We start from the raw sequence: 13,732 nt of genomic DNA, 5'->3' as shown, positions 1-13,732 counted from the left end.
TGCATAAACATTTCTCAGGGGCAGAGCCGCTCGGGAGGCAGAAATAACCTCATTGGTCGGGGTAAACCTCAGGTGGGAGGAGACAAAGAATTAATGTTTTCTGGTGGAGAATGAAACAGTTAAACCGGAAAGCTATTATTTCAAAGCCCCTTTTTAGGGTTTTAATCCTTAAAATATTGAATTGCAATTGAAAATACACAAGGAATCCTTTACTTTTCCAAACGTGGAACATTCTTAGACATAAATATGAACATGTTATACTGTATTTTCACTGATGGATCAGTCTTATATCATTTATCATCACTTTTTAACGTCTTGTCATAAAAAGAAAACAGCGACGTGGCACAGCAGAGTTCTGGTTGCGTAAAGTTCAACTGTTATTTCACCGCTTTTGTCTCCACCCGCCCGAGACTGAGCTCAACTGTTCCTGCCTCAGAGATGTGCTGGATAACTGAACCTCCGGGAGCGCTGGCTTGAGCAGAACTAGTTCTTACTGCCAATCAGGATAATGGCACCGTGTCTGTGCGGACGGGCAGATATCGTCCTGGCACAGGTGAGTCAAGGCTGTAAATAAACGGTGGGCTGACAGGCTCGTAAACAAACCCCCTTCTGACATATTCATCCCCTCCACGGTCAACAGGAGGACACTGACTGGACAATCAGCTTAAGGAGCCCCTGGTCCCTCCTTCCCGCGTCGTCGGTAAAAAATTAAATCAAGGTGCTTCCGAGAACATGGGGGCTTTTGTGTTATAAAAAAAAGAGAAAAGGGAACAAAAAAAACCTGCATTGTGTGTCTAACACGCATCTGTTCCTGCTCTGCTGCTCCTGCAAGGACATTACAAGTGTTGCATTGTGAAGATTTGGAGTTTTTTTCCCAGTCCACAGCAGGATCTGATGTATCCCACTATCCCATGGCTATTAAACCAGGATGAGCGCCTACATTGAGAAACCTGGCTGAGATATTACAGGAAAGGTTGTGGGTGTATTGTTGATAATAATGTTATCCTGCTTACATTACTCCGCACAAAAGCCAGAAGCAAAAAGATTTTTTATTTTTAGTTGGAAACAATGGGCTTAATAGTTGTGGAATGCTTTCTAAGGCTTGCAATTTAGGGTTGTCCTGAAATTAAAGATTTGGCGTCTGCAGTGAAATGATAAATACCCCTGTCAATGGCTCCATAGAATAATGACAGACTGTTCTGGAGGGGTATGTCCTAGTTTAAGTTTCCCCTCGCTGGGCTTTTTTTTCCCCTCGTCTTTTTCTCTCTGTACATTTGATTGCACGTCTGCCAAGCGGCATCAAAACCACAGGCGCAGTATGAGAAAATAAATGGGCTTTAAACGACATAAATTAAGCTATGACAAAACAAAACAGATTAAAAAAAAACTCCTCCACCACAGATTAAAATATACCCACAAGTATCAGGTATCAGCATGTTTGCAAACCCCCCCCTCTTTCTCACTGAACATGGTCAGAACTCCCTCACATTTCTGTGTCCTTGTAGGCACCGTGTTTGCATTGGGTAATCAAATTTGGCCGCATACTTTCGGTCTGACGCAAGGGGATGACCAGTGGGATTTACTGGTCCTCCGTTCTCCCCTATTTACCTTGGAAAACTTTTGTTATCTGTGGTCTGAAAGGGAGGGGACTGCAGCTTCCAGCAGGAGGTAGGCTAATACCACATACACCTCGCCGCTGCGGCCTCTGGCACACATACATGCATGCACCAGTGCCAGTCCTGAAACTCATTCAAACGGGACAAAGTGTGATCGTGGTGAGCCGGGCGCCTGCTCTTTCAATAGGGAAAGAAAAGCTGCTGCTGCAAAGAGGAAAAAAAAAAAGATTTTACCCATTTCATGACTTTATCTCATAGAAAAGAAAAGTACGGAGAAAAAAGAAAAAAGAAGAGGGATTTGATTTCCTCTGGAGCCACAAATATGTGCCTATTCTTGGTCATGGAAAGCATTTTGGATGAAAGTGTCCACTAAATGCTGGAAGAGCGTGTTTTGTCAGCAGTAAATCACAGAAGACCTGAGGCAGTAAGGTACACACCTCCTTGAAGAGCGATGTTGAGGTCGGAGAGCCGACACTGGACCCAGGAGGAGTCCAGAATACCTTGGGCCAGACCATAATTCCACCTATTTTCATAGCAGCTCTGATGCTGTTTATTTTGAAAACATTCCTGCTTTTATGGCCGGTCACTGCCGTCGCGGACGCTTTTAAAGTTCTGCCTTTGTGCGTTTGGCCTCATTCATCCTGAATCTGTCACGTTTGAGTAAAGAATTTAACAGTTTCAGAACCTCCAAAATAAAGAAAGGTTTTATTAAAACAGATTTTTTTTTTAAGAGCTTGGGCCAATTCTGATATTTTTAGATTGAAGGAGATGATAGTAGATATTTTGTGTCAGTGTTCCATCCCTTCATTTTACAGCCAAAGAAAAGTGTTTGCGTCTGAATTTCTTTTCTTGGCAGGGATCAGAAAAACGCTGCACTTACTCCTGGATAGAATAGGTGACAAATTAATAAAACTAAAACCTGACAAAGAAAACAAAGATCACCTTCCTTTCTTTTTTTTAACAAAAGGCCACATTTGGCAAAAATGTCATTGATGAGAAAGATTGTGTTTTCGAACAATGCCTCTCGAAGAGGGAACAAAATATGTTTCCACAATCCGGTGAACAAGAGGGAAAGAAATGTCTACAGCCTGCGATTGCTACTACGTGAAGACGTGAAATTCTGACGCCCTGTGGAGGGGTTTTAAAAAGGGAAGAACGCAGGTGATTTATTTGAAAATGTCTGTCAGTAATAATGATGTCATACTTTCCAGCACATCGTGTCCAGCCTCACTGTGGGATGAAGGAATGTCAAGGACAATGCCAGACACAAGACTCTGATTGTGCCCTGGAATCAGACGACGCTCAGTGATAAACTTCTTGTTTTGTTTTTTAACTTCTTACACGCAGCAGATACGTCTCAGAAAATCATTTAGCTCATGAGCTGTGTATTTAATACGTCTAAAGAGGGTGTGTTTGTGTTTCAGGGCAACATTTTATTGGGCTTATTCTTCAACTCCTCAAACTCCTGCAGCCCCGGGATCAGCTACATTGACTCACACTTCCAAGACCTGTGTCTGATAGAGGAGTGACGAGCAAATCAGTCCGAGGAGGAAGGAGGGAGGGTGCGAACTTATCTCAGGCCTCAGTTATGTGCTGAGGTATCACTGTAGACACTTAGGCACCGAGGAAGAGAGAAAAAAAAAAAACACAGGCTGGGAAACATAGCACCCGCAAGATTGGGAAAGAGACTCCCAAATGCTCTAATGAACTTGACTTGCTCTCTGAAATATGTCAGACACTTTATCACACAAGAAGCATATTATCTGGGAATTGCAACATAGTTGAATTACAGACATTATGGCACCGCAGGTCTTTATCAAATAAACAATTACCGTATGCAACGACAGCTTGTTTATCCTTTATCTTGATTTATTTACCAAACTGTCTTCTCTCCCTCCCCCTCAAGGAACCAACATGAAGTGTTATTTAGGAGAAGCAAATGTTGATACCCACTATAGTTTTTTTTCCACCCCTAATAAATGTGCAATTTTCCCCCATATTAAAATTTAAGACTGCTGAATGTTCCCCCGTTTTTCGGCACTGTGCACAGCCAGTTCATTAGCAGAAATGAATAGCGAGAGCCTTGCTCATTTAAATGGGCTGTCTTACATGACTTCTCGCCGTACTCTGTTCCTGTCACATGCTTCCAAGAATCATTGACTCTTATTATACATGTAAATGGCTATCATAAAAATAAAAATTTCATTTAAGATTGTTAATGACTTTTTGCAGCAGTCTGGCTTCCTTTAATGATTATACCCTGCCCCCTAATTAAAAGTATTTATCTTTCAAGCATCCGTGACTGGGGCCCCTGCAATCAGAGCTGTGAGGCACGAGACGATAAGTCAGTCAAGTTTGTGGAGGTATCACCTGCCTGGGATTAGGCAGCTTGTGAGGGAGGAGGTATCACATGGCGTCAGTCATTGTTGGGGGGGTTATTGAATTACTATAAACACTGATACAATTTGCCTGATACAACTTCACATCTCACATTTCCTGCAGAGGGAATCACGTCTCTTGTTGCTTTTTGCTTTTCTGCATCTCGCAGGCTTCTTTTTTCTTCATGAGGTAACACATTGCTGTAAATATTCTTCTGTTGTTTATCTCAGAGCGGGATTTTTCTCCAAGCATGAACCAAACGGTCCCTGTTGCCCACAGAAAAAAAAAATCATGTCTGTCTGTCGGTCTGTCTGCTGCAGGAGCGTCATTGGGGCTTCCAGTGTCAGACCTGGCTCAAGCAGTGTTTGCAAAACGCTCTGTGGGGTTTGTTTGAGCCGACTCAGGCACCAGATGGGTGGGGGTTTACGCCATAAGACGATACCACGAGTGGCAGGAGGTGCACACAGTCGCAATAAAGTATCTGAAAGTCAGCTTAGTGGTTGTTTTTGTGATTGACAGCTCACCTGAAGGGTTTTTAGGTTTTGAACCAGTCATAAGAAATATGAACAGAGATGCAACTGTCGGCCGACCAAATGTAATTTAAATAATAAATCATCTGTTTCCCTTTTATGCCAAAGTCCATCTCTCTATGTACTTCAAGACACTTACCAGTACCATCAACTGAGGCACTCAACATGTCGTTGTCGGGCCAGATGTGCTCCACGCCGCTGTCGCGCATTTCGTCGTCCTCCTCCTCCTTGGTCAGCAGGCCGTGGCTTTCGGCGCGCGGCGAGGCGTCCGGGTTGGTGAGGCTGGCCGGGCTGCCCGTGCCGTTGATCAGAGGGTCTTCCTCGGAGACGGGCAGCTTGTCCTCCTCCTCTGTCTCCGAGCCGGTCTCTACCACGTTCTCATAGTTGAGAGCTGCAGCACAAAGAGAAAACAAAGGAAGGACAAGTCCGGTCAGTTATGGGGAGTTTGGAAGAGGACAGCAGAGAAACAATGTGTTGTGCATGTTATGAATAAATGGTGGATGTCGTGGAGTCGATTTGCCAACAGAGTGACAGCGTGTGTCAGAAACGGATTGTTTTATGATCAGATCTTCTCTGAACATTTCTGAAAGTTTGAGCAGCTTTTAATGGAGTGGGCGTATAAAGTTAAAACATGTATATGAGGATAAAGGAATCTGAGAAGGGATAGTGACTTGTTTTGGAAATTGAGGTGTATTCCCAGATTAAAAAGGTCACCCCACATCACTGTATCCTCTAAGGCGTCGGCGCTTTTTCTCTTTCCTTTTTTTTGTTTGTGGGTTACACCCCAATTACAGCATTCGCGACTGGAATTTGTGACTGAACCACAGCGGTGGGCAGACAGCTGTCGAGGAGATGCGAGTCAAAATAGCCACTAATTTTCAGTCCTGCTCACATGCCGCGGATACCAACGAGCTGCACCTTTCAGGACGGCTCTGCTCCGGAGCATACCCGTCACGTTTGAAATGCTCCGCATAGCACAAGCAATATTACAAATGTCGTTGCTATGCATACAAAAGGCTTAACCTATAGTAATTTAGATTATTCACTGCTTGTACCCCCTGGATGTCTTCACATTTGCATTGCCAGTGAAGCATGAACATAAATATAAATGTTTCCCAACATATGAAAATATAGAAACACGACAGGGCCTTGAGGCCGACTGACTGCACACACCCAGGGAGGTAGGCTGACATACACACCCCCCCTCACGCACATACGCACAACTTCAGAACAGCAGGAGCGGGGCCTGCCTGGTTCCACAACACTCAGGTCCCAGACATATGCCTGCCTTTCTTAAAATAGACAGCCTGTAAATAAGGGCTGTGAACTCAATCAAAGGTGGCTCGCGTGCAAATTAGTCACCGCCATCGGCAGCCATCGGCCGCAGTGTAAATCGTGGCAGAAAAGGACGTCACAAGACTTATTGGGAGAGTGCAGATGGAGCACCAGGCGAGCCAAAAGCATGGCATGGGGACACACCTCATTGGCAGCTTGTACAAGAATGTTCTGTGGTAAGAGCCAATCATGGGAGGGCCCAGAGTTTCAGCCACCATAGTGAAGGTGGAGGCATTTTTTAACGTGCTTCAGTTGAATTTATGTTTTGAAGTCATAAAAAAAAGCTGCAGCAAGTCCATAAGTCAGCAGGGTCTTTGGTGGAATTCTACAGATTTATATCTAATAGCTTTGACATGTCACGTCGCCTTTTAATTTTTGCACATAAATAGTGTAAAATATGCTAAACGCCTCACATTGAGATCCTATAGGGAATTAACAAACTTAATTAAGGTAATTTCTGTGTCAAAATTACAGCCGCTGAGGCCCGAAAGCGTCCCTGCCTCTTGAACTTTCCCAGAATCAAGCTCGCCAACAAGACGAGGTTCACGCATGACATTTCTGAAGACATTATACATATGAAAAGATAATCCTCCCCACATCTCCTCCTAACACGTCTCTATACGACTGACTGGTCTGCACTTGCCTTCAGCGAACAACTGCACAACAGGTGCAAATTAAAATGAAAACAGGGCTTTCAAATGTGGGAGGGGAGACGAACGGGGGGAGGTGGGTGGGTGGCAGGCAGGCGGGCAAGAGGGGGTGTGGAGGAGGAGGAGGAGGAGGGTGGGAGTGCGGTGACCTGCCTCGAATACCAATCGACGGAGGAAACAAAACCTTTTCAAGAGGTGTGATCACAAGGGTTTAGGCAAGTTCAGACTCAGTAATGCTCCCTGGAGATGACAAAACCCGAGGCTGGAGACCCAGGAGTGGAGAGAGACATGAGGAAATCCTGGGTGGTCTAATATCTACCTTGGTACCATTGATATTGTGCCTTTTGTTGAGGAAGCTGTGTACAACTTTTGAAAGTTAGAAGTCTCCAGGAGGATTGGGTCACTGGAAAGTTTGGAATCTCCCGATCTCAAGATTCTCACAAAAAGAAATAAAATAATTTCGGGGGTCCCTTTTTTTTTTTGCGGCCTCAACCCTGAGATGTAGAACTTTTCTCAGCAACGTCCCATCAGCTCTGTGTCCCCCAGCTTCTAGAGGAGGGGGCAGCGGCGCAGGGCTGGTAGAACAAAAGGCCAAGAGGCTTGGGAAGCTATCAACCCGTCACTGTGAACCTGATCTCTGGATGCAGATTCAATGATGGAGGATCAGGGGTCGGCTGAATGAAATTATCTAAGGCTGGACAAGTTTTAAAGGGCCCATTCTTCCCCAATAAAAGGAGCGAGGGCGCTTCTTTTTGTTTACCTCCACCACGGCAACGCACACCGCTCTGACTTCTATACTCCCACGTCGGGGAAGGAGGGACCATTGTGCACCTTCTGCGGCAAACTTTCAGGGTATGAGTGAGAATATCCTAAAGAAGTGGAGCTTATACTTTTATTTTTGGAGCCGTTTTTCCGTCTCCTGCTGTTTTTTTCCCCTGATCTCTCGTGTCTCAAGTTTCTGAACAAATTCAAGCGCGGGGGCGTTGAACTGTCTCCGGGAGCTACAGTCGACACAATCTTCTGAACGTCAGCTGTCTCCTCCGCATTCAACGTATACCTCCAGGAAGGCGAGTTGACAGTGGGGTGCTCGTCAAGTCAAACGCGTAGTATTAACGTCAAGAAAGCCGCCATTGTTTAGGTGCCACCGTTGACAGGAGCCTCTCCCTCTCCGAGCACGAAGCATCTATTGGTATTGTGTCACGCAACAAAGTAATTCTAACCTACCAATATTTCGCAGGCAGCAACCCCCCCCCCACCACCACCTCCCCAACCTAGCTCTTAATCGGCCCTTTGTGTTCGCTGAGGAGCGAGAAAGACAAAGAAAAGATGATGTTTACTTCTCAAATGCCTCTCCTCTTCATACCTTAAGTGTCATCCTCGACAAAAGCAATTACGCCTGACACTTTACAAACTGTTGCTACCTGTTTTTCTTTCTTCTTTCGCTCCTCTTCTTTTTAATCTCTCCCACCGTTTAAGGTAAATAAAGGGAGTCTCTTTGACTCGAGTTTGGCGGATAATTAAAATGACACATGTAACAGCACAATTCTGGCTTAATATTGGGTTTGAAACTATCTGACATAACCCTTTCACAGGCCTGGCATTATTCTGTCACTCAGAGAACGAGGGAGTACAGAGGAGAGAGGAATATTGTATATTGATTAGGATGGCTCGGAGCATTAGCAGTGACAGCCTGAGGGAGAACCAGGGAGCAAGGGAGAAAGTCTTATTAAAATCTCATCATTTCTATGATGAAGATAAATAAAAGGAGTAAAAAAACAATGGCGCGGGCAATACTTCAGCTGTGACAGTTGTATTCTGCAGATACTGCGAAGCCAGTGGCATTAATTCAGTGCCGGGAAACAAACTCCAAATCCAAAATGATTGTATTTACAAAGCATCAGGTTTGACAGTGAACGAATGGGTCCATTGATCAAAAATGCCTTTAATGTTTGGAATCATAATCGACTCCTACAAAATAAAAAAAACAACAGATAATGCACTTGGTGTGCGACATTGACGACAGTTGTCGGACCACATGCCGCATTCAAAGACGCCCCAAAGTCACTCGGAGGAAATACGCAGCCACAAACTTGTACCTTTGATGGTGACCCCATGCATCCATTCGTCCAGAAACCTTTGTGAGTAAGTAATGAACGCATGGGATTTCTTTCAAGCCGAGGGAGCACGCCATTAAACTGTCAGTAACTGAGTTTGTGTGCACACTTTCCGTCTTTGATTGTTGAATTTACATTTAGGTCTTCCCATACATTCTTTTGTTCAACATCCAAGCAGACATTTTGTCGTACATTGGTGAAAAGTTAAATAAGGCAAAGACAAGGGATGGATATTTCAACATGTCTTAATTCTGGCCTGAAAATCTTCCCTTCATTCAGCAGCGAAAGCCAAGTGCAGAGGTGCTACACCTGCGCTCTCCTGAGCAAAGCCATTTCACACCGCCGACAGGTATAATCACATTTATTTAACGATCCCCAAGTACTCGTCCAGTGCCCAGAGGACACCACACTAAAAGCCCTTCCTGCTCCAGTCTCAGAGCCAGAGAGAAACAGAGCTCTTTGTGTTCGACAGGCCAATGGTAGAGGTGATGGCTGCGGGGAGAATGACTAACACCCACGTTTGCGCTCTCACGCTAACCCCGGCTGACTTTTTAGTCGAGTGTCGAGGCTTAGCTCCAGGTGACACGCTCGGCCTCCTACGCCGATAATGAGCCAGGACATTCTCCCTATTGGACGATAACTGCTTGCGCTCGCTCCCTGTCTCATGAATGTGAGCCAAGCGGATCACCTGGATGGCTGCGAGGGAGACGGGGAAGCAAGGGCTCCAGTCAGTGTGTGTGCATGTGTGTGTGTGTGTGTGTGTGTGTGTGGGAGGGCATTAAGGTGGAAGCGAGGTCGCTGCCTTATGGCTATGGCCAGTGGTAGTGGATTCTAGTGATGACCTTTTGTCTGCCATTGTTCCCGTCTGCAACAGTTTAAGCACTTCCCCGGGTATAAACTCCTGTCTGATGGAAACCTCACACCTACAGCGTGTGCACTTACTTCATTATTAAATAAGCAACTAAACCTTTAACATATCTTTAAATGGCTTTAATGCCATTTCTCAGATTTTTTCTCACTTCCCCAATTTGGTTTATTTTGTTGAAAATGAGACGTTCCTATTTAAAACATGAAATGCTCATTCAAACATAAACACTTGTTTTAAAGAGTTTTTCTTCCCTTTTTATATATTAAAATAAAATTTGAATTAAAATGTCAAACAATTAAATCAAAGCTGATATAATTTGTTCAATCTCTCTTCAAAATAAAGCAGCTCGTGGAACTGATTTTCCTTCAAACGTCGGTGCTGTTTCTAAGTGAACTCAAACACAAGTCACGCCGGACAAAAGAATCGCAGACGTGTTTGGATATTTTTGCGCTATCTTGTCTCGGTATAATGGTGCGATCGAGCACAAGGGGCAAATCAGGGCCAAGTCGGTGAAAGGACGGTGGCAGAGGGCAAACAAAAGCCCTGAAAAGAGACAGAGAGAAAGAGCGAGAGAGAGAGTGAGTGAGGGGTGAGGGCCAGGGAGTGGAGGAGAGGGGGGCGACTTGGGAGAGACGATGAATGGTGAAAACTCAGTGAAGTGTAAACGCAACCTGGGAGAGTGTGCGTGTGTGTGTGTTTGTCTGGGCAGAGTGTGTGTGTGTGTATGCGTGTCTACAGAGAGGTGGAGGGGTGTCGCTGAAAAGTGAAATGATCGTGTTTGACTGATATGAGTTGTTCAAGACAACCACATTTTATTGAGAAGATTTTAGTCCCTATTTAAATTCATAACTTTACAATTTAGAATTTTCCTCTTGGTTTCGCCTGTAACACACAGATTTTTTAAAGGGGAGATATTAGTGGTAGAAAAATGTATGTGCATAATGAAATGATAATGACTTTTTCAGGCTGCAAAGGGTGGATCATCACCCCTGAAAAACAAATCATGTTTTACTGTGTGAATATTCAAACGTCATCATGTTTCATGAATGTCTGAAATCATTTAAGGCAAAAACAACATTCTGATCTTTTAGTTTGATGGGGAAACTTCCACCACGTTGCCATGCATCCATCAAATCGCTACTAGGCTTTGTCCGCGAGGAGACCCTCGCAGCAGCGCCGACTCTAATTCAATTAAAGTCCCATTTATTTGCCAAGGAGGCCCGAGCAACAGGCTGGGGAGGGAGAGCGAGGCAGAGAAAGCTACAAGGTTTGCTCAACAGCACAGAGGTCCCACCTTTGCCGGGTCCTGCATGGATTCACCATCTGTGCCGGCCCCCTCCCTCCTCCCCCTCCTCCCCCAGTTCACACATGTTCCTGCCTCCAACAAATGTTCGGAGTAAACCCCCCCCTCCCCCTCCCCTCCTCCTCCTCCTCGTCACACAAGCCAAAGAAGAAGAATAAAAAAGACACACAAAAGCTTCCCCTGGCTGCCCTCAGGACTCCCAGGCCAGGAGAGGAGTGGGAGGGAGAATTCAGAGAAGAACAGAGGAGGGGAAAGGTTGGTAGGGAAGGGGAGAAAGGGGGGTGAAAATGTATGTGTTAGGGGGTGGGGTGCACGGAGGGAAGATGGGTATATATTTTTTTTATTCTAGCTCAGGTGAGCTTCCCCTTCGCCTCCTGACGTTACCCAGACACACGTCAGGCACCGAGAAGAGGGGGGGAAAAAACCGGTTAAAATTAGAAAATTTAATTTATTTGATAATTTCCCAGAATAATTAGAGTTAATATGGGTTAATTAATATGCAAATCTCTCAGCAGATGTTCGGCAGTGAGGCTGCGCGTGACTGAGGAAAAACAGCCCCCTTCTACTTTCTCCTGCCTGGTTTTGGCTGTCAGTTATTGGGCCATAATTACTGTAACTAACCAAATACACACACACACACACACGCTGAGGAAAAAAAAAAGAAAACGTTTGCTGGGTGAACTGCTTCCAGTTCTGGAGTCTTCGCAGGCAAAGCGGTGCTTCTCACACACATAAAGGGAGACCATCGCTAATTTCCCCTCCACTATAAAAGGCCCTTTTTATGCTCCGAGCTGAATGAATGCAGCGAGTACTTTAAAGTATTTGAAATTTGCAGGGCTTTGTGTGTGTGTGTGTCGATGTATGAGCGTAAATTGTAAAGAAGAAGAACAGGCAGCGACGACTGCGACAAGAGCACCTGCACGTAAATATTGAGGAGGAAACACTGCTAATAAAGCAGATGTGTGGAATCTGTCTTTGCACAATAACGGGACGGATATGTGTTTACGTGCATGTTCTCAGCTGAATATTAATGCCATAAACATGCATAACATTAATATGAAAGGGAGTAAGCAGCAACACTTGAAGCAAAAATAAAATATTCCCCAGATACAATGTGGGGGAATTTTGTAAAAAGAAAGAAAAATAGCAGAAATGTTCAAATGTATCAGATTTGTGTTACTGTTGAAGTTTTGGGCCATTTTAATTTGGATTTTCAGGCTTGAGTTTTTGGTTTTTAAAAGTTTATGCATTAATTCCACCAAGCACAATTTTTTAACATTTGTATTTTATCATTTAAATACAGATCAATTTGGTGCAATGGACAATTTGCTGGTTTTGAACAATCTACAGCTTCTTGAATGATAATTGGCTGCATCATTGTAAACTGAGTATATTTGACTTTTGTAATGTAATCTAAAGATGTCACACTCAGATATGGGAGCCATTTTCCCTATTTTACATTTTACAGACTAAATAATTGCTCAATTAATCTAAAAAAATAATCAAGAGATTGATAGATAGCGAAAGCAATCATTAGTCGCAGCTCTAGAATGAAATATTTCTCTTGTTTGTATCCTTGTGGGAGGAGGGAAGAGTTACCTTTAATAGAAAGATTTAATTCATGAATTCTTCCCTGGGGAGGGAGAAAAATATAAGAGCCTATCTCAGAGTGCTTGCCAGGGCTCTCCTGTGGTCAGCTCTCTCCAATAATAATGTGTTTCTGATAGCAGCGAGTGTGTGGCAGAGAGAGTGTGTGTGTATGTGTGCGTGCCAAAAGCCGAGACTGTTATCTAAATCGTTCCTTTTTCTCTACGCTCTAGAGTCTCTCTCTCCCTCTTTCTCCCTCTTCGTGTCCACCCCTCCTCCTCCTCCTCTCGCCCAGTCTCAAAGGGACACCGTGGCTCAATGCCACAAGTCCACGCCCTGGCCTACACTCACAAAAACACACACGCGCACGCACATACACACACACCTATGTGTAGGACGTGGCAGCAACATGCATTCATAAAAATAAACACACAAACACACATGACAAAACGGCATGCAGAACATTTTTATAAATAGAAGCACACTCTTGTGTAAAAACACACACACGCACACTCACACATATAGAGAGAGAGAGGGACACACAAAGAAGTGCACAGCATGTTAACACACACTCAGGTGGTGGAATCTGCTGACATGGCCTCGTATCAGGTTAGATTTTGGCGTGGAGTGGGGAGGGGGCGCCAAATTGATAGTCAGAGCCTTCTGTTATCAGGTCTGTGTATTTAACAGGGAACCTGGCTGCGTGTGTGTGTGTGTGTGTGTGTGTCCATTTGTCTGTGTGCATGTGAAGGCACCACGTGAGTCAGTGTGGCCTTGCAGTACTTTGTGCGCAGCGCCACCGTGATAACACATCTGCTTTAGGTTCATCTGTTTATGAATCACTCTTATCTGCCCTGGAAGTGCTACACCGCTCCCGTGTGTGCGCGCGTGTTTATGTGTGTAAGTGAGAGTGTGTGGGAGTGTAAATCTGTGTGTGTTTCTCTGTGGGCTTGTGTTATTGTGAGTATTTACAAGAGTGAGACGAAGAGGAAAGTGATGAAGGGGAAGAGCTACTTTGAGCATGGATGAAGACGTACACAAATACAGGATACAACTGATCTAGTTACATTGCTACATGTTCCAGTTACACAATACAGGCCACTGGTAAAGAGGTAGAAGAGAAAGCTGAGCTTGCAATAGCTTTTCACCCAAGCTGAAAGTTTTTGAACAGGCAGAGCTGCAACAGATGACTTTAAAGACGAGTATATCTCTTCAGTACAATCAATGATCAGCTACATGACCATTTGTTTTTCTTGTTTCACCAAAGAGGGAAACTTTGCTGCTGTTGGATAATTTTTCATTTGATTTTCTTGCACTCAATCTACATAAAAAGTGCAGAAATCTAATCCG

General features: G+C 44.4%; 1 protein-coding gene across 5 annotated transcripts in view; it reads right to left on the bottom strand.

The window, feature by feature from the left end:
• Nucleotides 1-13,732, bottom strand: part of zeb2b (zinc finger E-box binding homeobox 2b) — an 85,303-nt gene that overhangs the window by 15,479 nt on the left and 56,092 nt on the right. For 3 of the 5 annotated variants that reach the window (XM_035150800.2, XM_035150803.2, XM_035150801.2), the window contains exon 3: nucleotides 4,665-4,919. In XM_035150800.2, the coding sequence (XP_035006691.1) occupies nucleotides 4,665-4,919 (255 nt within the window). The remainder of the gene's footprint in view (nucleotides 1-4,664; nucleotides 4,920-13,732) is intronic. The other 2 variants (XM_035150802.2, XM_035150804.2) reach the window with 1 other exon arrangement.

The sequence above is a fragment of the Hippoglossus stenolepis genome, chromosome 24 (assembly GCF_022539355.2).
Source record: "Hippoglossus stenolepis isolate QCI-W04-F060 chromosome 24, HSTE1.2, whole genome shotgun sequence".
Classification (NCBI taxonomy): domain Eukaryota; kingdom Metazoa; phylum Chordata; class Actinopteri; order Pleuronectiformes; family Pleuronectidae; genus Hippoglossus; species Hippoglossus stenolepis.
Note: the sequence above shows the minus strand (reverse complement) of the source record. Positions and strands in the feature narration are given on the sequence as shown.